We start from the raw sequence: 22106 nt of genomic DNA, 5'->3' as shown, positions 1-22106 counted from the left end.
TTTATATATATTAAAATAAAATTATTATGTTTGGGTAAATATCAATATTTCGGGTGATAGGTGTGTAATTATTCCTATATTTGGGGGCAATTAGATCTATCACACACCACCCATAAACTTTCATAATTCATATTTGGTGCTTAAAGCTTATATAAGAAAAAATATATATTTTATTTCTTTAAGTAACTATTTTTAATGTGATATTAAGAATTTGAGAGTGTATGTATAAATATGAAAATTTAGTTGTGGGATATGTAAATACATTGGAATTGTATGCTATGTAAATGTCACTATAATTTTGATATTTTATATTTCCTTGAATGTCAAAATAGTCATGAATATTTATATATATATATAAGACCATTTTAATCTTAAAGTTTATAAAAATATCAAATTAATCAATAAATTATTTAAATCAATGCTTAATTTGTTGTAGGTGTGAATTATTTTAGTATATAAATTAAAAATATCTATATATTAAATTATTAATTTTTTTTTTTTTGCAGACTAGAATGGCACTCAACCAACTCTATTAAAAGCAACTTAACAATAAATGATGGTATAAAGTTGTGGTGGAGTCCTTAAGAGAAATTAATTTTTAAGAAATTAACTATCATATTATTTTTAAAATAATAAAAATTATAAAGTGATGTAAGAAAATAAATTTTTTTTATTTTTTTTCTATTAAGAAAAAGAAAATTGTATTTCTTCTCTTGTTCTTCGATTGTACAAAGAATGATGGTATTTATACAAATATTCTAAGATTTAGAATATGGAAGAAAGTAAATCAAGAGCAGAAATTAGGCCTAGACATCAGCATATGAAATCAGTGTCAATTACACCATATCAGGGCAATTAATATCATTTATTTATTTCCAGTAATTAAGTTAACACCCCCCTCCCCCCCTCAAGCTCATGATGGTATAGTGGATGTCATCTTGAGTTTGCTTAGCAAATTTTGAAAACTTGTTGGAGAATGAGTTTTAGTGAAGATATCAGCTGCTTGGTTAGCAGAGGAGATGTGAATTAAAAATATGGTGTCATGGGTAACATGATGACACACAAAGTGACAATCAATATCAATATATTTAGTACGTTCATGAAAAACGTCATTATGAGAGATTTGTATAGCGCTTCTATTACCATAATGAAGCCTGGTAGATGAAGATTGTTGGAACTCATATAGGATAACAATCTACATAGCCAAAGTAATTCAGATATTGCGTAAGCTAGAGCATGATACTCAAATTTTGTGCTGGAACGAGCAACGACTGCTTGTTTCTTGCTACGCCAAGCAATAACAGACTCTCCTAAGAAAAAGAAATAAGTAGTGGGAGAATGACGATCTGTGGGATCACCTGCCTAATCAGCATTAGAGTAGTCAGATAACACCGAATATGAGTGTGCAGAAAAATGTAGACCATGAAAAAGAGTATCGTTAATATATCGAAGTATCCAAAAAACTGCAAAAAAGTGTGATGAGCGAGGGGTAGACATGAACTAACTGAATAAGTGAACAACATATGCTATATCAGGTCGAGTAACGGTGAGATAAATAAGATTACCCACAAGTTGTCGATATAGGGTAGGATCATAAGAGGAGTGTCATCGAGAGAAGTAAGTTTGCAATTAAATTCTAAGGGGGTTGATATCGTTTCACTATCTGTAATGCCCGTTCGAGAGAGTAGATCAAATGCATACTTAGCTTGAGAAAGATAATAATCTTCAGAGTTATGAAAAACTTCAAACCCCAAAAAATAACTGAGATTGTCAAGGTCCTTCATTTTAAAAAATTGTCTGAGAAAATGTTGTACCTCGAAAAAATCAGATATGGCATTGTCTGTTATTATCATATCATCAACATAAAGTAGCAAAAGTACAATACCCTGGTTAGTTCGACGAACGAATAATATTGAATCATTTGGACTAGAGATAAAGCAAAATTGAGTAAGAGTAGAACTAAATTTGACAAACCAGACTCGAGGAACTTTTTTTAATCCATATAAGACACTCGGAGTTTACAGATTTTATAAGGAGAGTGATAACTAGAGGGATGCAGATACACCTCGTCTGACAAGTCACCATACAAGAAGACATTTTGACATCCATCTGGAGAAGGGTCCATTTATGAACTACATCATCAGCTAACAGACTACAGACTGATGTTAATCGAGCAACCAGAGCAAAAGTTTCTTCATAATCTATCTTATATTCTTGAGTGTAACATTTGACTAATAAGCGAGCTTTGTAGCGCTCAATAGACCCATCAGAACGAGTCTTGATTTTATAAATCCATTTACAACTAATAGGGGACTTGTGAGGAAGAAGATCTACTAAGTCTCAAGTATGAGTTTTCTCCAAAGCCTAAAGTTCTTCTAACAAAGCTTGCTGCCAAAGAGGGTCAGTACTTGCCATGGTAGAACGACAAAGAGTGGTGTGAAGGGTAGATAGAGTTGTAGGTGTAGGTGCAGTATTAGTAGTTGGAGCAGGTGTTGAAGGCTTACTATTGAGCGCATCTGAATTTCTTGTGTCAGGGCTTGAAAATAATTCAATCGAGAAATTAGTGAGAAACATAGAGTTAATATTGACAGAGTGGTTAAATTTAAAAATGATTATTGCAACCATTATTTTTCTGCTATTGACACAATCTGCTATTGCAACTCCCTTTTATCTCAAATTCCCTTCCAAGTTAAATACAATGTAAAAAAACAATAAAATAGTATACATATGACCTTGTAGTATACGACGTCCTTCCCTGATGTTCTGATAAAAAGACCATGATGTGATTGCAAACTGTTGTCGGGACGACGCCCAACTCTGGTGCCTGGATGAGAATATAGTCTCAAGTATAAGACTGCGTCTTTAATAATGGATTGACATGTCAGTACTAGTCATGATGGCCTCCTCTGATAGTCGCCCTCACACAGGTGGGTCAGGCTGTCCCTTTGAGGGGAATGAATATAATCAAATCAGTATGTGGACTCAAATCAATCACTTCAGTAGGTAGCTGATTCGACCACTTCGACAGATGGATTCGATCCAACCACTTCAACAATTAAGCAGTTTACCGGTTCAAAAGTTTGGTGATTCGACAGTTCGACAGATATGTAGTCGGGCAATTTGATAACTGAATAGTTCAACAACTAAGCAATTCAACAATTCGACAACTGAACTGTTTAGCATCAAGCCAATTCATCAATTTGGCAGTTAGACAATTCAACAATTTATTAGATTGACAATTCAACAACTTGCTAGAAGGGCAATTCAGCAATTTGCCAGTTGGGAAGCTCGAAAGGTTTTTCTAGGCCTATACATAATTATATCATTATTATGTAATATTAAATTCATATTCGAACTAACAAAATCAAATAATGAAATAAGTTGTCAAATAAAATATTACAATATTTGATCAATTTTAATAATTTTTTTTTATAAAATGATTTTTAGGATTTAACCACTCAAAAGTTTATAAAATATGAAAATCTTCCAATTAATTATTTTTATTGAATATCTAAAAACATTTAATCTGGATATCGTGAACGGATCACAGAATTACAACTCACGAGTCACGAGGATATCATGCTCGCCACATATTTTACCATTTGCACTTTAAAATAAATTACATGCAAAATAATTTAAATTTTATTATTTATAAATTCGAAATTTCAAACAAATTTTAACTCTTTAACGATGAAATACGCATTTCATGCATTTTAAACTGTGGCCAGTGGCGTGAAAAGTTTAGGTGTTTGATATGTAAAAACATAAGAATTAAGTGATATGTTGTAATAATAAATTCAAATTCCAATGGTATTCTTTAAATTCTATTAAAAATAAATTTAAAAATAATGATTTTAGTTTTACATTTGAAATATATTTGAATAAAATGTTAGACAACTAACAACCAACGAACCCTTAACTGCGATCATAGTGTTTAACAAAACATTATGTAGTATGTCGCTACCATAAGAATGTCCATGAATAGAGTTGCAAATAAAGCCGAGTTTTTGACAAGTTATTTTTTGACACGGTTCAATTAAAGCTCGTTTATGAACGTTTGATTGGCTATCGAACGAGCTTGAACACATTCACTAGTACTTACTTACTAAGGGTCTGTTTGGGGCGGGCAAGTGCAACTTCTCAGTTTTTCAGTTGAAGCTGCGCTATCTCAGAAAGCTGTTGCGGGGAAGCTGACTTTCAGGTTGCTGTTGCTGTGTGAAAACAATTGTGAGACAGCTGTTTCTGGAAAAATGACAATTTTGCTCCTATTTAGTAATGCTTCCTTGTCTATAGTGTCATGAGAAGAGTTGAATTTGTAGTGTTTGAAGTATGAGTCTTCCAACAGAAAGAAATGACTATATGAGAGTTTTTAACCAGCAACATATAATAATGACATCTAAAAACAGGTGAAATGAGCTTTAGTTTATAACGACCAAACAACACAAGTCCCATTAATTTTTAATCCTTTTGGCTAAGTAGTTACATTCAAAAAAATTATTTAAGCAAAGACAAATTTTTGAACCAGTAATATGGAAAATGTCAAGTAGGGGATCTAATAGGCCTGAAACAGCTAAGGATGGATAGCTTATTTTGGCATTGAAAAAGATTTGAACTGGTAGGATAGAAAAGTAAAGTGCTGTCCTAAAATGGAGGCTCAACATATGTTAGTTCCATCAAAACGAAGATGCAGACGCATATTCTCTACCAATGACACATTGATTCAGCATGTAGTTCGGCCACATTCATCCAAAGCATCCAACGGGCAAAAAAAAAAAGTTCTTACAACTGCTAAGAGGAGGAAGAAGCCCTAGTTAGCGTGAGGAACTCGCGAGAAGCAGAGGAAGAGAATAGGTAGTGTGAGATGCGACAAAGAAGAGAAGGAGAACTACCAGGTATTGGAAGTTGTCGGAGGAGGAGATCATGGTGTCTTGTTCTTTCACTAGGGGAAATGTTTCAGTAAATGAGGGCAAGAGGATAAAAAGCCGAACGACGAAGCTCAACCGCACCTACTTGGGCACATTCCGCGTTTGGGACAAATCGAGGCACGCCACAGCGGCACCGCCGCCCCAAACGCATTCTAAATGAACATGCTCAACCGGCTTGTTATTTGATTCATTTGTGTTAAAAAAATACCATTTAATACTTCTGAATAAGCTCATGAACAGGTTCAATTAATACTCAATAACAGCTCATTCTAGGATGATATCATTTAAATATTATTTTTAGGCTCAGCGAGCATTATTTAATACTACTTGTTTAATTTATCCAACTAGTTGCTCGTATACAACTCAATTGTGACACTTTTATTTTGTTAAACAGCCTGCTAGTTAATTAGTTTGATAATCACTATATGAACCAGGAGCTGAGCTCGAGCAAGGTCAAGTTCAAAAATAAACTCAAAAGCCTCTCAATACATTAGCTCGAGCTCAAACAAACACTTGATCAACTAAATTCGTTTGTAGACCAAATAGTGAAAATTAATAAATGAGGCCATTCTGATAATTTGACGGCTAAAATGGTCGCAAATTCGATTAGAAGCCATCAAGTTAGTTTAGGAATTTGTCCATATTTTGTTCTTTATTTGTATCATTTGGACTATAATATCCTTTACATTTTTATTTGGCCAAATATCACTCAATATAATTTTTGAATCTAAATACTTTTATATGGTTGTACATCCACATTTTTGTTCAATATTTTTTGTCTTTTTTTTTTTTAAACTCGGAGTGGTCAGCTTGTATTTTTTTCGTATGATTCCCTTATTCAAATAAATCTCCATCTTGAATCTTAGAAATGATCCGAAGATGTGAGTAATTAGAAAAATAAGATATACGTCAAAAGTTAGACAAATAAATTTTAAAAAGAAATAAGAAGGGTTTATGGAAGGCAATCCTCGCGTGATAGGTCAAGAATGTACGTCCGAAAGATATCAGATCGAAACATCATGAAACTTAATCCACAAAGTATAAGCCACATATGTAACCAGAGAGTCAAGTTTTTTGCTTATTTTGGGTTCAAAAGTACTCACAAAAAAACATATCCCTATGGTTAATTGCATCTTGGGGGATGTCAAAGAATACTCATGATAAGAAAAGTCTTGCTTACATTATTTATGATATCCAGTTAATTGGGAAACCAAATGATTTTTATCATCTCAAGCAGGAAATTCTCGATACTTTCGATGCCTATATCGAGTCATAGGGCACAGGGAAAATCACCGTATCAACTACAGGCAGCGGCGCCTAAGCATATAGGGTCTATGAGATAATATCAATGATTTGTCAAAGGAGTGACAAGACCCAAAGAAGGTGTCAACATAAAGGGGAGGAGTCCCTAAGCAAGTATAAGTAACCAGGTCGTGATACCATGGATCATTCATCCTAAGCTAAGGAGACTCTAAATTCACATGATCGTGAAGGTAGTCGAACCAACCCGACCAGAGCTCCCTTGTCAACAACCCATGAGTTGCGTCATCCAAGGAAACCCTAAAGACCTAAAGTGAGAGAAAATAAACCTCTAATTTCATATGACCTTCTAAGAAGTGGAATAGGTGAAAATGGGACTTATACTCGTCAATTAAATGATGAATATGCTGCTAAAATAGGAAGGACAGAGAGATCTGATTACAAAGCTAAAGCGCTCTCACAAAGGACTTACACCCCCGTCTAAGTTGGGGGAGCCTCTAACATCTTATTACATGCTAGACAACCATCTAGATATCTTATGCTTAGCTTGGTCGATTGAAGGAGCACAGGGGTTCCTCCTCGAGAAATGCAGAATGATATTGTTATTTGCAATAAAATTTAAAAATGGAGGTCCTATTAGAGATGACTTGGGATACGTTCATGCCATGCAATCCCGTTTTAAATTCGGCCAAAGGCCACATGGTAAAGCAAAGCATAAAGTAATGCTCATTTTAAAATTGAGATATTTTAATTCTAAATTTTTTTATTTATCACGATTTTTTTATTATTATGATTTTTGATAGAGTAATTTTGGGTCCTTAATGAACCTAGATTGCACTTTTATAAATAAACCCAGACAAACCACAACGGTAATAAAGAGAACATTCAGCACACAGCGCAATGTAAACAAGCCAAAGTAAATAAATACATGACAGGACAAGTAAAGCTGGGTCGACAACATATTCCAGAAAGTAGAAAAATGCGGTCAGGATCCACATATACATGTCTAATCTTAAAGCTATACAACAATAAAAAATTCAGACTTAAGGTACATGACACAACCAAGCAGCGTCGGGTTCTCGTCATGTGGTTCGGTGCATCAAGTGCTTCGGAACTTGTGTCCATACTTTATTTCTGGTATAGACTCCCTAAAGACTCTAAATAGAAATACATGTAAAAGTCTAAAAATAGACTTGAGCTGCAACACAAAAGTTTAACATAGGTTATTTGCATGCAACGTATAATAAGCTATGTCCAACGACAGGAGAGCTCAGAGACACCTGTAAAAAGTGTTAGCTTTAATTATTAATGCTACTCTCTTTTTATTTTGGGCATGGTTCTATGTAAGAAGGCCGCTCCTAAGTATACCAATACACATTCTCACACTCAATAAATATTCAACAACATAGACTTACCTAAATCGACAGGAATTTACTCGAGCTAGCATAGTCTCACACAAGCTAACAAGAACTCATGCTAAATAACTAAAGCGAACTTACCTCAAACCTACTAGAAAGGCACATTCACCCCAAGCTCACAAGCTACTTGATAGGCCGATGAGTTCATCAATAAAAAATGAAAACTTCATCGCAACAATTTAGCTACAAGTTCAAGTACTTTTATGATAAAATCAAGCTACACACCTTACATATTTTTAACAAATAATAAATATCATTATTTTGTACTTTTCTTATCCATGCGACTCAATACATAGCTTTTTATGTAGAGATTTAACCCAGTCCAAACCTATAAATAGATGGTCACTAGAAGAACATAGGCTAAATATCGTTTTGAGCTTAATCTCACTATAATCAAATCTTAATTCTTCTCACTTTAATGTTTTTTTCTCTCTCAAACTTTCTCTCTTACCTATTCTGGGTTTTTGTAAAGTATTAAGAAGTTGATTTAGAGGGGAGGTGGTTGTGGAATAGTGCATAGATGAAAATATGTGAGATCATCGACATTTGGAAGGGAAAACGTGAAGTTCAACAACTAGAATGTGATGTTTGACAACATGATTGAGCAATTCAACGGCTGTTTGGACTGAAAATAGTTGTCTAACTGCAAAACAACAACGTACGGGCGACAGGGGATCCATCACTTGTTCTTGGGCAAGCTACACACAAACCACTTGTAAAAAGAAAAGACTATACCACTCCAGAGAATAGAAAATATGAGAATAATTCACCAAAATAAATAAAATCAAACTAAACTCTTAAGAATGACAAAATACATGCATATATTGTCTCATAATAGAAGGTACACTACTTTAAAAATAAAGAAATAGGGCGAAAATTCAGAAAAGTAAAAAAATAAATTGTGTAAAAATTGATAATGTAGCATAATCAAAGGGTTTGGTTCTTCCTTGATCGTGAAAATTGTTGCTTCTACAGTATCACAGATGTCCCGTGATTGAGATCACAGCTTCCACAATTCAAAGGCTTTGTGTCATCCTCCCAAGTTAAGAGACGCTTCTTCTTTTTTGGAAATACTTGGATACCACTATCCAATTTATTTTCTCATAGAATACCTAAGGAGATTTCAAATTTTGTCTTCCAAAAATAGTTTAAAAACATTTCATTTATTTCTAAAGTTATAACTTATTATATGACCATCGTAAGTTGCGCCAACCTATGAGGTAAGTTGTAGGTCAAACATACCTAAGATCCACTTAATATGGGATTTCTTGTGGCTGGTATTGACTCTTCAAACTCATTGTCATCTTAAACAACCAATGTTGGCCCTGGATGTGCTTCTCTCATAACCAGCAAAAATATAGTTCGAGACCTACATCCTCAAATTTTGTACGAACGCCAATTACCTTGAACTCTTTCTAAGGCAAGAGTACAATATTTCTTAGTTGAAAGAACATGTTCTTTTAGCCATCATAATGTGTGCAATGATCAATTTGTCAAGAGTGACCTGATAGGACAAGACACGCCATAGATACCACGTCACACCACACTTACTATAGAAACACATCCAAAAGAAACCCGACAAGTCATCTCCTTTAAACATTGATCTTAATATATTTCTTCAATCAAATCAAAGAATATGACTGATAATATTTTGTCAGAAATGAGACTCAATTTGTCCAACATTTGTGTAGATGTTATATTTTCACAACTATCTCGGCATATAATAAAGTTGCACACCTTTCTTTTAACGATGCAATGTATACATAATATGTTATGGCATAAACACTATTGCTTTGTTGTGGGCTTAATCTGAATGACTCATTGGATTATTAACATCTCTCTCTTCTGCTAATTAGAAGTTGGTGCTCCTCATTTGTGTCATATCCTTTTTCTAGTGCTCCTTTGTCTATTCTCTGCTCCGTGAAAGATATTACCACCCTCTTTGGGAAACCAGGTGTAACGTGTCCAAAGATGTGACACTTTACAAATTTCTTGTTTGGGAAGAATTTGAGAGTTTTAGTGGTTTCCACATTTTATCCATTCTATATTAGTTTCTCCTCATGCGAGGATGATCTCCACTAAGTGTGCTCCTATAGTCCAATCCTAATATTAAACTTTCCTTGTAAAAGTTATAACAACCAATTGGTGATGTTGTTATTTTTTCACATTCAAAGCTATCAAGTATACGCTAATACGGTAATAGTTTCGCCACATTACTAATAGATAGCTTCAGCCTTCTAATATTCCTCGCCACCGTATGCTTCTCTAATTCCACCAACGCATATTCAACACAATTTGATAGAGTTAATTGTGTTCTCCTTCACAGTAGAGTCTCTAGTACATGTTATTGAGTTTTATGAACACACATTGCTATAATGCTGGGAAAAATATTTGTGTCGCATCTCTCTATTAATCTCAGACCATGTGTTAATCTTTACTCTTTCTTTCGCACTGTCAAAGATGCTTCAGATTCTCTCACTATATAGAAGCATTCTTCTTGAGTTTGATGACTCCCAATTTAACTTTTTTGTCTTCAAGAACACCTTTGTACTAAAAAAATTGTTCTACTGTTTGGATTCTCTCAATGAATTCATCTACAACCATACCATCATTAAAGTCTGGTAAATCCACATTTATTTTAAATTTTTAGCATCTCCTATGATATTCAATTACAAACTGATGTGACATTGATTCTTCATCACTCAAAGCTTCTTGGAAGGAAGGATTTACTTCCTCATTGATTTTCCGAGTTACTTTGTGGTTATAGAACCTCATCATATTTTCTTCTCTCAAATGCAACAAGCCTTTACTACAATTGAAATATTTCCCTTTGCATTTCTTCTTTAGTGAGATCCTAAACAACCCATTAAGGGCTTCTCTTTGGCAGTATAACATCTCATTCTTCCAATAAAAATTTGCTTAAAAAAATGATTTGGGTTAGGGTTATAACTAGATGGATGATGTTGGGATACGTTTTTTTAGTAGGGGGTGTTAAGTTTGGCTTCATTTAGTTTAGGTGTAAGAAGAACAAACCATTAACCAATTAGCACTTGTTAGACTCTAAAATCAAATGATACTATTTTAGAATAGCTAAAAGGTGTTGAGAGGTGGATTTAGTAGGGAGGTGATTATGGAATAGTCATATAGTGATAATGTATGAGGTCAATGTCATTTGAAAGAGAAAAATTGGCATTTAATGGCTAAAATCTGTTGTTAGACAACATGATTGAGCAGTTCAACAGTTGTTTGAACTGAAACTAATGATTAAACTATGACATGATGAAGTACAATCATGGAGAGAGATTCACCACTTATTTCTAGGCAATTTACAAATAAATCACTTGCAAAATGAAGAGTCCACAACACTCCAAACACATTGACATGTGAGAATAATTCTCCAAAATACAAAAAAAAGAAGCTAATGTTACAAAAACAACAAAGTACATGCATAAATACTCTCATAATAGAAATGAACCTAATTAGATATAAGGAAATAAGAAGAAAATTCATTAAAGGAAATAAATTTGTGTAGAAATTAATAACGAGGCATAATCACAGGGTTCGGTTCTCCCAAGATTTATTCGTCCCCTAGATCAAGTAGATAACAATGATTGTTAGTAGTTAGGAAGTTGTTAAATCAAATTTCAACACATATGAGTAAATATTTTAAATATTTAAATTTCATGGGCATATAATTAAAAGAATTCTTTAATTATTAGCAAGGCTGTGAAAATCAGATCGGGCATTGAACTAAAAGTTTAACCGGATGTCATAATAAATATTTAAATTATTTTAGTATAATTTAAATAATAAAAGATTGATATATTAATATCATTTATATTAATCTGACAAATAATATTTTAATTTAAGATTACATTATTGATTGTTTCAAATAACATTCTAAATTAAAAATTTTTGACATAATATTTTATTTGGTCATCCCATCAAATTCAAAAGGCTAAAATTGGATAATATTTGAGTCGATAGATTCAATTGAAACGGTTCAACCCCGGTTCTAACAAGTTCAACCCTAATTCTAACTGGTTCAATCCTAATTTTATACATGTAAAACGATTCTAAACTTGGACTAAATCGTCTGAATGATAAGTTCACAGTTGAATTAGTCGCATCGACCGATTCAATCTGATTTTTAAAACCATGATTATTAGGGTATCAATTCAAGCTAATTGATAGGATTTAGGTTTGACTCAAAGCTAACCAAATCCCAATATGCTAGACCCGAAACTCACCTTTTATTGCATGATAAATTTTTTTGATCATATGATGACTAAACTGAATTTGACCCATCTAAAATATTTTTATGTTTCATGTATATTGTTTAAATCAACATGATCTAATAAAGCAAACATGACTACTTAACACAATTAACTTGATCCAAATTTACTTAACCAACACTCAAATAATAAACGAGCTAGTTTTGGCTATTTAAGTTATTTGAGTAAACTTGAACCCAATCAAAATAATAATTTCTCTAATTTTGAATTGCACCACTCCCAAATAATAATTGGTTCAACTCGAAACTAAATTGTTCGAGTCAGGTTTCGGTCAAGTCAAATTTCGACACCCAAAATTAACAATTCTTATTACTTAAGAAGTTTTTTTTTTTTTTTTTTCTTTGAAAATGATTATCCATTTTAATAAAAATGTAATGTAGAACCAAACAAATGGTTCAAGCAAGAATAAACAAATACTCCCTTTGATGGTTGATAAAAGATATTCAAATTTTACTCGGATATGGCTCTAAAAATGTTCTAGCCTAATTTTAGGGTCTATTTGGAGAAGCTGAAACTGTTTGAAGAAGCAACTGTATAACTGCTGAAGAAAATTTTATTTGTTAAAAAACTATAATGAATATTACAAATTTATTTTATTTTCAGAAAATCAGACCACAATTTAACATTTTAGATTTAAAAAAATAACTTTTTACCACAGAAATTTCTAAAAAACAATGAGAAAGAACTACTTCAAACAAAACTGTGGTGGCGGTCTGAAAAACAAAATAGGTAGAAAATTATCCCAAACATTATCAATTTCATTTGAGTGTTGATCAAACAAGTTCAAATTTGATTCAAAGAATATTCAAATACAAATCAAGTCTCTTTCTACAATTGACCAAACTTGATACAAACATTGTTCTCACAAACCTTCATTAAAACCTTAATAGAACCAACCACTATTGTGTTTGTAATTAGATAAATTTACTTCCCCTATATGTGAATCAAACAACATCAATATTATTGCATTACATAGCAAAAAATATAGAAAAAAATAGACAGAGAATTAAAGGATTGATAATGCCAATAAATAATTATCTACAAAATCTATAAATCTTCTCTACACAATAACAGAGATTAATAAGAACCATTTTTCTAAAGTCGAACGCAATGCATCATTTTGGTGTGCTGCAGCATATCACATCAATTGCTCTTACAAAAAAACTACTAAACATGATCTTATATATATAGATATATACATATTTTCTTCCACTAGATTTTTATATCTACTTAGCATCCTTCTTTAATTTGTGTTAATCATAGAAAAAAAAAATCCAACATAAAATTATAGCAAAGTCTACACAAACACTCTTATAAAAGTAAGCATTGACAATAAATAAAGTCAATCACTCTGACTGTCAAAGAAGCTAAGATAACTCTCAATATTCACCAAAAAATTAATATTTTTAAATAGCATTTACACATATACCACACAATTCTCATTTATTTACATATGTAACAACTAGACATTCATATTTACAAAAAAAAAAAAATACTCAAGACTTTCACATAAAAATATCATCATCACCAACTTTCTAAAAGTAAAATACACTTCTCATGCATAAATTTATGACACCATATAAGAGCAAATATAAAATTTTGGATGTTAGATATGTGAATACATAAAATTTGTGTGATATATATGTTCCCTTTTAAATAACTATAGTCGCTTTAAGAATTATTGGTCCTATATCACTACAATTAATTTAAAGAAACAATTGAAAATATAAACGCATGACCAAGGACTGAGACATAGCTACACCAAATCACAATCAAATAACTAAAGTTTGAAATTACATGCAGCTAATATCAATGAAATAATACAAATGCCACCACTCATAAATTTTGTTATTAATGCTCTTACGAACATTATAGTATTGTCTTTGGATTTAGTTAAAGAAGGTGTTAGCAATTAGGCAGAGCCAGGAATTTTTTTTTTATCAGCATCAACTTGCAGAAAGTTTAATGAGGTTAGAGATTACAGCAGTAATGATTCCCAGAATTGCGCCGGCAACAACCTGAAAGAAATATCATGGGATTAGGGAGAATGTTAATGGAACTATCATTGCAGATATACCACCGAATTCGTATATATTTACATATGTAATGCCTAAGCTTTTAGGTTTTATATTTATATCACTCAAATCTTTCAGATTGCATAAAAAATATGACTTTTTTTATAATTTTAAAAACTGGAATACACTTTTTGATGCATAGGTAAGGTGATATATATGTAAAAACAAGGGATGAGTGATAATAGTACTATTTTTATGTGATATTAAAAAATTCAGTGTCATGCGTGTAAATATGAGAGTTTAGGCGTGAGATATGTAATTACATAAGAATTGTGTGCTAGAACCTATTTTTTATCAGAAAATTCAATAATGAACATATACATCGCCGCGATGTTCGCTTCAATTTTATTGCTTTTCAAATTCCAATTCTAAACCAAACAAAATCATAATATGATCATAATCAATATGAAGAAAAATATTGACTGAGAAAACTTCAGCAAACTCGGGACTTAGGAAGGATCAAAATATAACAATGCAGAACTGCATAGGCCAATTTTAAATAAGTTTGTAAGGATTTGGTGGCTAGATATAATTACAGAAATCTATGAGTATGAAATTGTGAAGAAAGTATGAGATTGAATTGAAGGCCTGGCCTCGTAAAATTTAAAAAAAAAATAATAATCATGCAAACCTGGGCTGGAGTGTGACCAAGGAGTTCTCGAAGTGGTCTTGTTTCAGCCAAAGGATGCTCTGCCGGAAGTTCATAGACAATCTGATTTAACACCTGAAATTTCACAAGCAGCAGGAGAATTATGAACATGCAAATATCAAATTACCTGCAAAATACTGAGCAGAATGTTATATATTTTTTCTACGATATAAGGTCTTTGGTTAGGGTAAACAAATTGACTCGCATCCACTATAGATCTAAAGCAAGAAAAAAAAAGGGAAATTTACATACATACCAGACAATTCTTATGAATTTACATATTTAATACCCAAAGTTTAATATTTACGCTTATAATGTCTTGGTCTCTTAAGCCCAAGCATGGAAATGTGTATTTCACTTTCAAAAAAAATGATGGTCGTGACATTTTTTATGTGATGTTATAGAATGGTGTGGTATGCATGTAAACATCAATTTATAGGTTTAAATATGTAAACACATAAGGACACGGTATGTATGTAAATGCCCCAATTTCTTCTTTCTTTCCCCTTCTTTTTTTTTTTTTTTTTTTTGAGACAGCCAAAACCAAGCACTTCGGTAGCAAGCATTTGATAGGCGATATAATGGATTGAGTTGTTATTGAAACATTTAAGCATGCATCACTCAATATCAGGGATCAATAGCCATTGAAAGAACTCGAAACGACAGTTCGTTTAAGGTTTCAGGAAATTAATTTTCCAGTGGAATTATCATTATCAGACAAATTATTCTTTACAGATAAAAAAAAAGGTTATGGTGTGGAATAAGAGAGAATGCAAATGCAGTTTTTTTTTTACAATTTTATAAGTAGTTAGATTCACCCATATAAGATATTTAAATATAACAAATCATAAACTAAGAGCCGGTGCTTATACACAGTCAAATAATATTAATTTTAAGGGCATTTACATTCATACCACTCATGTTTACATTTATACCATCCAAATCTTTCATTTCACAGCAAAAATACCATTATTTTAACGTCTAAAAATTGAAACACACCTTTTCATGCATAGGTAATATGGAAAGTATGTAAAAATTAAAGTATAGGTGTTAGATATGTAAATACATAAGATTTGAGAGATATGTATCTTAGTTTTAATATCAAGAAACAGAAGGCTTAAAATACTTAAAACATTTGAAGTTTTTCATACAAAAAAGTTACCTCAGCCTGTTTACCAGCATGCAACCGAACTCCAAAAGCATCATGCATTACCTGCGCATCAAAAGCATAAAATTTACGAAAAAGAACGGCTGAAAGCAATCAATGTGAATTAATGGAATGACGACATCTGTCATTCTCATTCATAGAAAGTTTCAGTAAATGGCAATCAATCTCTTGACTCATCGTAAATAGAAGAAAGAATCACATACATATTAATTTATATATCTAACACATAAGCATCAATTTTTACATATATGCCACCTTATGCATGACAAGGTGTATTTCACTTCTTAAAACTAAAAATAGTGGTATTTTTTATTTGAAATGAAATATTTGGGTGGCATAAATGTAAAAAGAAAATTGCAGGGGTTAGAAATGTAAATACACTTAGAGACATTCAGCTCTATGGCGTTGAATATTGGCCTTTAAAAGAGAAGCATAATAATAAGTTAAGTGTTGCCGAGATGAGAATGATTAGGTGGATGAGTGGCTTTACACTTAGAGAAAAAATGCAGAATGAATATATTCGTGATAGGGTTGGTGTAGCTCCTGTGACAGACAAAATTAGAGAAAGTCGTCTTAGATGGTTTGGTCATATTAAACGTCGACCATTAGATGATCCGATTAGGAGAGTAGATGTTTTAAATTCGACTTGTGTTAAGAAAGGCAGAGGTAGACCTAGGAAGACTTGGGCTTATTGTATTAAAAATGATCTTAATTTACTAGAACTAAATGAAAATATGACACTAAATAGGACGCAATGGAGAAAAAGGATTCATGTAGCCGACCCCACGTAGTAGGATTAAGGCTTTGTTGTTGTTGTTGTTGTTGTTGAAATGTAAATACATGGGAATTGGACAGTATGTATGTAAATGTCTCTATTTTAAATTCTTTCACTCCAGGAGTATAGGCCAGATTTTACTTGCCCATCCGGTGGAAAGGATTTCTAACAGGATTTCAATTGGGGAAGAAGCCGGGAACCAAATAACAACACAAAGAAGAGACACTACAAGAAGAGACACTACGACATGTGGATTTAGTTCAAAAGATTGAGTTTGGAACTATTATTAAAATGCCTCAATGAAGTAACTCAGCCATATCAATATCTCAACAGGAAAAAAAAGAGAGATTACGAGCATAGGAATAATCATAATCATTGATGGCTTATCCCAATCCCAACAATCTAAGGGTGGCTTAATGAATCCTCCCATATTCTTCAGTGCTATATGAGATATTTAAGTCAACTTTATGAAAGTTTTTTTTTAAAATAGAACTTCTATCCAAATAAAATTTGGTCTATACAATCGATGTGTCTATCATGCTAACTTGTCCACTTTATCTTATTTAAGCATTTTTTGCTTCCATCATTCATTCCCAAACGATAAAAACAAGTCCTTTTCCGTTATCTCAATTTCTAGAAATGGGCATAGGCTGGAGCGCCCACTTGACTTGACAGGCCCAATTAGACCATTCTTCAGGCTTATGCAATAATCCATCCTCGAAGCCATCAAATCAAATATGACCAAATTCAGCCTACTTACAATTTAGGTTGGGTTTGAGCAAGAGAAACCCGTGGACCGGACCAAAAAAAATAGTAGGTGTATGTTAATAGAGTTGTGACCGGACCGAAACCAAAGTGTGGGTCAAAAACCTCAAGTCAATAGCTAAACTGAGTTGAGTTTAGGGATATGTTCAAGGTTCTTCAACACAGTTTGAGATTGTTTGAACTCTTCTTTCCCACCTATTGCTTCTTGCTACATGTATCTGATTGGTCATACTGTATAATCTCTTTAATATGCTCAATCTCACTCTATTTTCCAAATTTATCACACAAATGTCTTAATCTTTTCAATTGTAATACACTTAGGGGCTGTTTGGTTGGAAGAATTTGTAGCGTACTGTAATTCTTTTGTAAGGATTTTAGAAAATTAAGTGTTTGGTACGAAGAATTACAAATAAAAGGTAAAGTAAATGAATATGAAGTTTACACATTTAGTTCATCTTGGTTGAATCTAGAATTCTGAAGAATTTGAGATTTATATTGTTCATTAATGTAAAATGTTATCGACAGGCAGCTACCCGCCACCGCCACCTGCCTCTGCAGCTGGTCACCGACGTCAATTATCAGTCCTGGCAGTCAGATGCCACCCGCCACCTGTCGCCCATCTATAATTCCTTATATAGTTTGAAATACATTTTTTTCAATTTACTTCAAACCAAACAAAAAAATTATAAAGTCCTATAGTTATTTACAGTAAATCAAGCAGCTCTAAAATATTTCAAATATAATACACTACTTTTATATTACATTCATTATACAATGCATTACTTTTTTAGCAAACCAAACAACCTCTTAATATATTTGTGAATTACTTATGGCCCTAACATAAGTGTTAAAGGATAAAGTTTGTTTATCTTATTCACTATAGATTCCCCTCCTTTATAGACGAGGATAAAAAACAAGGATTTAAAGTACACAAATAATTACTTTTAAAATACAGATAATATTTTTATTCAATAAAATTCTGTGCAAACAGCTAGACTCCATTAAGTATATCGGTATAATTAGTACAGCTTTTATACAGCTCAAATTTAGGTCTCCATAGCATTACAAGAATGCTGAATATTCCTTAGGCACTTCTCTATTTTATTTATCCATATTTAGTGCTATATTATGTCCCAAAAATCCCTTTTTTCAGATATTAAATTTGAACAACCAAAATCTCACACATTGGTATCCATTTTGACCTTAACCAACCATTGCTTTGAACAATCCCCGTGACAAGATTTTGCTATTTGGAATGACAACTTACAAACCTACATAATTTTTTTCCTACATTTTAACATTTTATTGCAATGATTATCATATTATACACTCCAAAAATTATTTTTAAAGATTAAAATGAATGAAACTTTTTGTACCTCACTTTGTGCTAGTGAGCCACTAATTAGGGCCTACCGCCTTTAATAAAATTGATTTCCATACTAACTTATATATTTCATAAGAGTATTACATATCTGAAGTATGTCATTAATAGAAGTATAAATGGAGATATCTCGTTTTAAATGACTCAATTAAGTGTTTCCATTATTATAACAAAATAAAATTTAATACTAATCAATAATATAAGGTTATGCGAATTGGAAGCATGAGATGGGAGCATTGAGGCAAGCATATGGTCATGAGTTTTGAGATTATTTTTGTTGTTTTAGTCATTTGATTTTTTCTAATTTATTTGATATAATCTCTCTACGATGATGACTATGAGAACGGGTTATTTTCTCAATATTTTGATTCCTTCATCATTTTAGATCTGTTGCTTAGACTGTATGTTAATTCGATTCAGTTCTCATTAGATTCCAAAATTTGGCTATTTTCAATCCCCTATTTTAGCACATTGCCAAATCTCATATTTTTTGTTCAATCATAACTTCTAGAATTAATATATGGTTCACATTTGTTCCTCCACTTTTCTTTGAAAATTATCATTGATTCCTCACCAGTGTTGACTCCCTGTGGCACTAATTTGGCAACCAGCCAAATAATTTAATGTGTTTAGTTGCAAGTGACGATTGCTGACTGATTCCATACTCATTGTTTCCACCTTTACGTATCCCCACTTTCCTACTACATGAAGGTGCGACTGTCTAGACAGTTCTATTCTGTGAATTTTCACAATACAAAGGATCATATTAGAGTTAAAAGAAGATTGCCAAACAGGAGATTTTAAATACTTTGCAAAACGGATTAGAAGAATTGCTAGAAAAACAAGAAAAAAAGGGAAATGACATATATCACCTTATAAGGCTTTAGAAACTAATCAAATTTGCTCATACGAATTCAAAGTTTTAGACACAAATCCACATTGTCTGAGGAACCAGGCATTGAACTAAGCCTTATAATATGGGTATGACATAAAAAAATTATGATAGTCATAAATGCCATAAATGAAGATATTTCTAGAAATTTTAAAGTTGACACATCAAGCTTTGATGGGAAAAAAAAACTTAAGAGTTTGTCTTCAAGGGAAGTTCAGAGTTTACATGGGCACCTTGGATAGGAGAATAAAAGCTAAGACTTTTCCTGACAAAAAAATGGAAATGACAACCATTTTGATTGACAAAGAATGTACAATGAATGTTAAGTACTGAATGAGTACAGAGAAATGATAAATACTAGAACTAGAACCTCTCATTGTTTAGGCTTAAACAAAATTGATTTTTATTGGGAAATACCATCACTTACCATCACTGAGGAAGTGTTGTTGCGATATGAAATAAAGAAAATGTCCTAAACTAACAATTTCCAAATTTACATTAGGTATAATAGCAGGCACTGAAAGAAAAATAAGACTGTTATGCCGGTGTCCAGCCTAAGAGCAAGTTTATCTTTTGTGCACTTTGGGGCAAATTAATTTCTTTTATTTATCATTATTTAGTATAAATAAGGAAAATATGTTTAGGGTTAGGGTCATGCATGAGATTATTGTCTTGAGTCTTTAGGTTTAGCGGTCGGAAGAGATTTTATACCTCTCGAATTGTAGAAATTGTGAGAGATCGCATAACCTCTCGAATTATAGGTGTTTATCATTTATTTTATATGTTTGTGGTTGTATTGTTTGATTTAGAGAAATAAAATGTTTATTTTTCCCTAATTTCTTCGAACAATCCTATCAAGTTAATATCAAATCTAGGGATAAAAAGGGATATCAGCTTATAGGAGAGGATCACCACTCTTCTGAGAAGAACAAGGATAGCAAATCGGGTTGAATGACGACGAGATCGTGGCTACGCGATATAGTCGCGATTTGAGCCTGAGCATGCTGGGAAGCTATATAGACGATCAAGGCGCACAAAGAACGCGGCATGCATACGATCGCGGTGTACAAACGATCGTGTATTCTCCTCCTGTTTCATCATTGCAATCTAGTTGCAATTAGAGCTAGCTGCAAAGCAACATGGACATCTAGGCATAAGGCAAAGCATCAAGATCGTGTACAGATGCATAGTCATGATTTTCTCTTGGCTAAGTAGCCAACAATGAGATCGCAGGGTACAAGAGTTCCACGCCACTCTTGATCGAAAATAATGATCGGAATCAAAGAGTAAAGGAGTTTCGTGCCACTCATGCAATCTCAATTTGCTTTGGATTGGGATTTTAATTAAAAAGGCCAGCAACATGATTGTGGGGTCCATAGTCTTGCCCCCAAACCGCGTACAAAAATTTTGAACCTTGCGATTTCAGTGTAAAGGAGTTCCAAAATTATAAAGGAAGTAATGATTGCCAAGAAAGTAGATGATTTAGAAAAGAAATTGGAGTAAGAGACGAGTCAAATCAGATCTGGGATGGAGAACAAGTTGTAAGGAAGGTTTTTCTCTATAGACAAATAGGTTAGAAAATTAAATTGAGGGTCGATTCAAGCGCTTATAGGAGATGATGAGGAAATTTATCGAGATACAATCCAAGACCCGTTTGCACTTCAATTTGCAAACCCTAAACATGGAGAAGAGGTCATGCAAGGGGTATGGAGAAGCATGAAAAACAAAAAAGAGAATTGGGGATGGGATATGGCTAAGATCGAAGAAAAAAATTTTACCCTTGATATATGGGGGGGAATAACAAAGGAAAAGGAAGTTGAAAATGTCGACCTTTGAGCGGGAAGACACACATGAGTGGGTGTACTAGGTTGAGCAATATTTCAAGGTGAATGGGCTAAATGGGGAGGAGAAGTTCATGGTGGCAAGGTTATGTTTGAAGGAGAAAACCATAGCATGGTTTCAGTGGAGGGAGGCTAGATACCTGATCCACTCATTGGAATAATTTAAGAATTGCTTGTTGGAACGCTTCCGAGCCATATGAGAAAGAAACTTACACCAACAATTCTTTGCATTGACTAAAGGACTGTCATGGACTATAGAGAGAGATTCAATCTCTTGTCGGGACGGCCGAGGAGAATTTCTGAAGCTATATTGGAGAGGAACTCCATGAAGGTTCTAAAGCCCGACATACGTGCAATACTTTGGCCGTTGAAGCAACGAGGCTTGGGAAAAACTATGGAATTAGCAAAGTTGATTGAAGATCATAATGCAATAGAACATACCAATAGGAGCAGCGTAAGTGGAGCGTCATACGGAACTACCACAACTAGGGCTGTCAAAACGACTCGTTGTTCGCGAACAGCTCGTGTTCGGCTCGTTAAGAAGCTTGTGTTCGGCTCGTTCGCTAAGTTAACGAGTTGAACACGAACAACACGAACAAATATTTGTTCGTTCTTGTTCGGCTAGTTTTGGCTCGAAATATTACTAATCAATTATATATTTT

General features: G+C 33.0%; 1 protein-coding gene across 2 annotated transcripts in view; it reads right to left on the bottom strand.

Moving 5' to 3' along the window:
- Positions 1-3938: 3938 nt before the first annotated feature.
- The window catches only part of LOC110018879 (uncharacterized membrane protein YuiD), a 33003-nt gene continuing 14835 nt past the window's right edge, over positions 3939-22106 (bottom strand). Inside the window, exons 3-6 of one of the 2 annotated variants that reach the window (XM_020716343.1) lie at positions 15785-15835; positions 14605-14697; positions 13881-13916; positions 3939-4211 (exon numbers count right to left, since the gene is read on the bottom strand). In XM_020716343.1, coding sequence (XP_020572002.1) covers positions 4164-4211; positions 13881-13916; positions 14605-14697; positions 15785-15835 — 228 coding nt within the window. In that variant the 3' untranslated portion in view covers positions 3939-4163. Of the gene's footprint in view, positions 4243-13880; positions 13917-14604; positions 14698-15784; positions 15836-22106 lie in introns of both variants that reach the window. The other variant, XM_020716344.1, reaches the window with a different exon arrangement.

Source organism: Phalaenopsis equestris, unplaced genomic scaffold (assembly GCF_001263595.1).
Source record: "Phalaenopsis equestris unplaced genomic scaffold, ASM126359v1 Scaffold000036, whole genome shotgun sequence".
Taxonomy (NCBI): domain Eukaryota; kingdom Viridiplantae; phylum Streptophyta; class Magnoliopsida; order Asparagales; family Orchidaceae; genus Phalaenopsis; species Phalaenopsis equestris.
The sequence above is the reverse complement of the archived record's forward strand: the minus strand, read 5'-3'. Positions and strand labels throughout refer to the sequence as shown.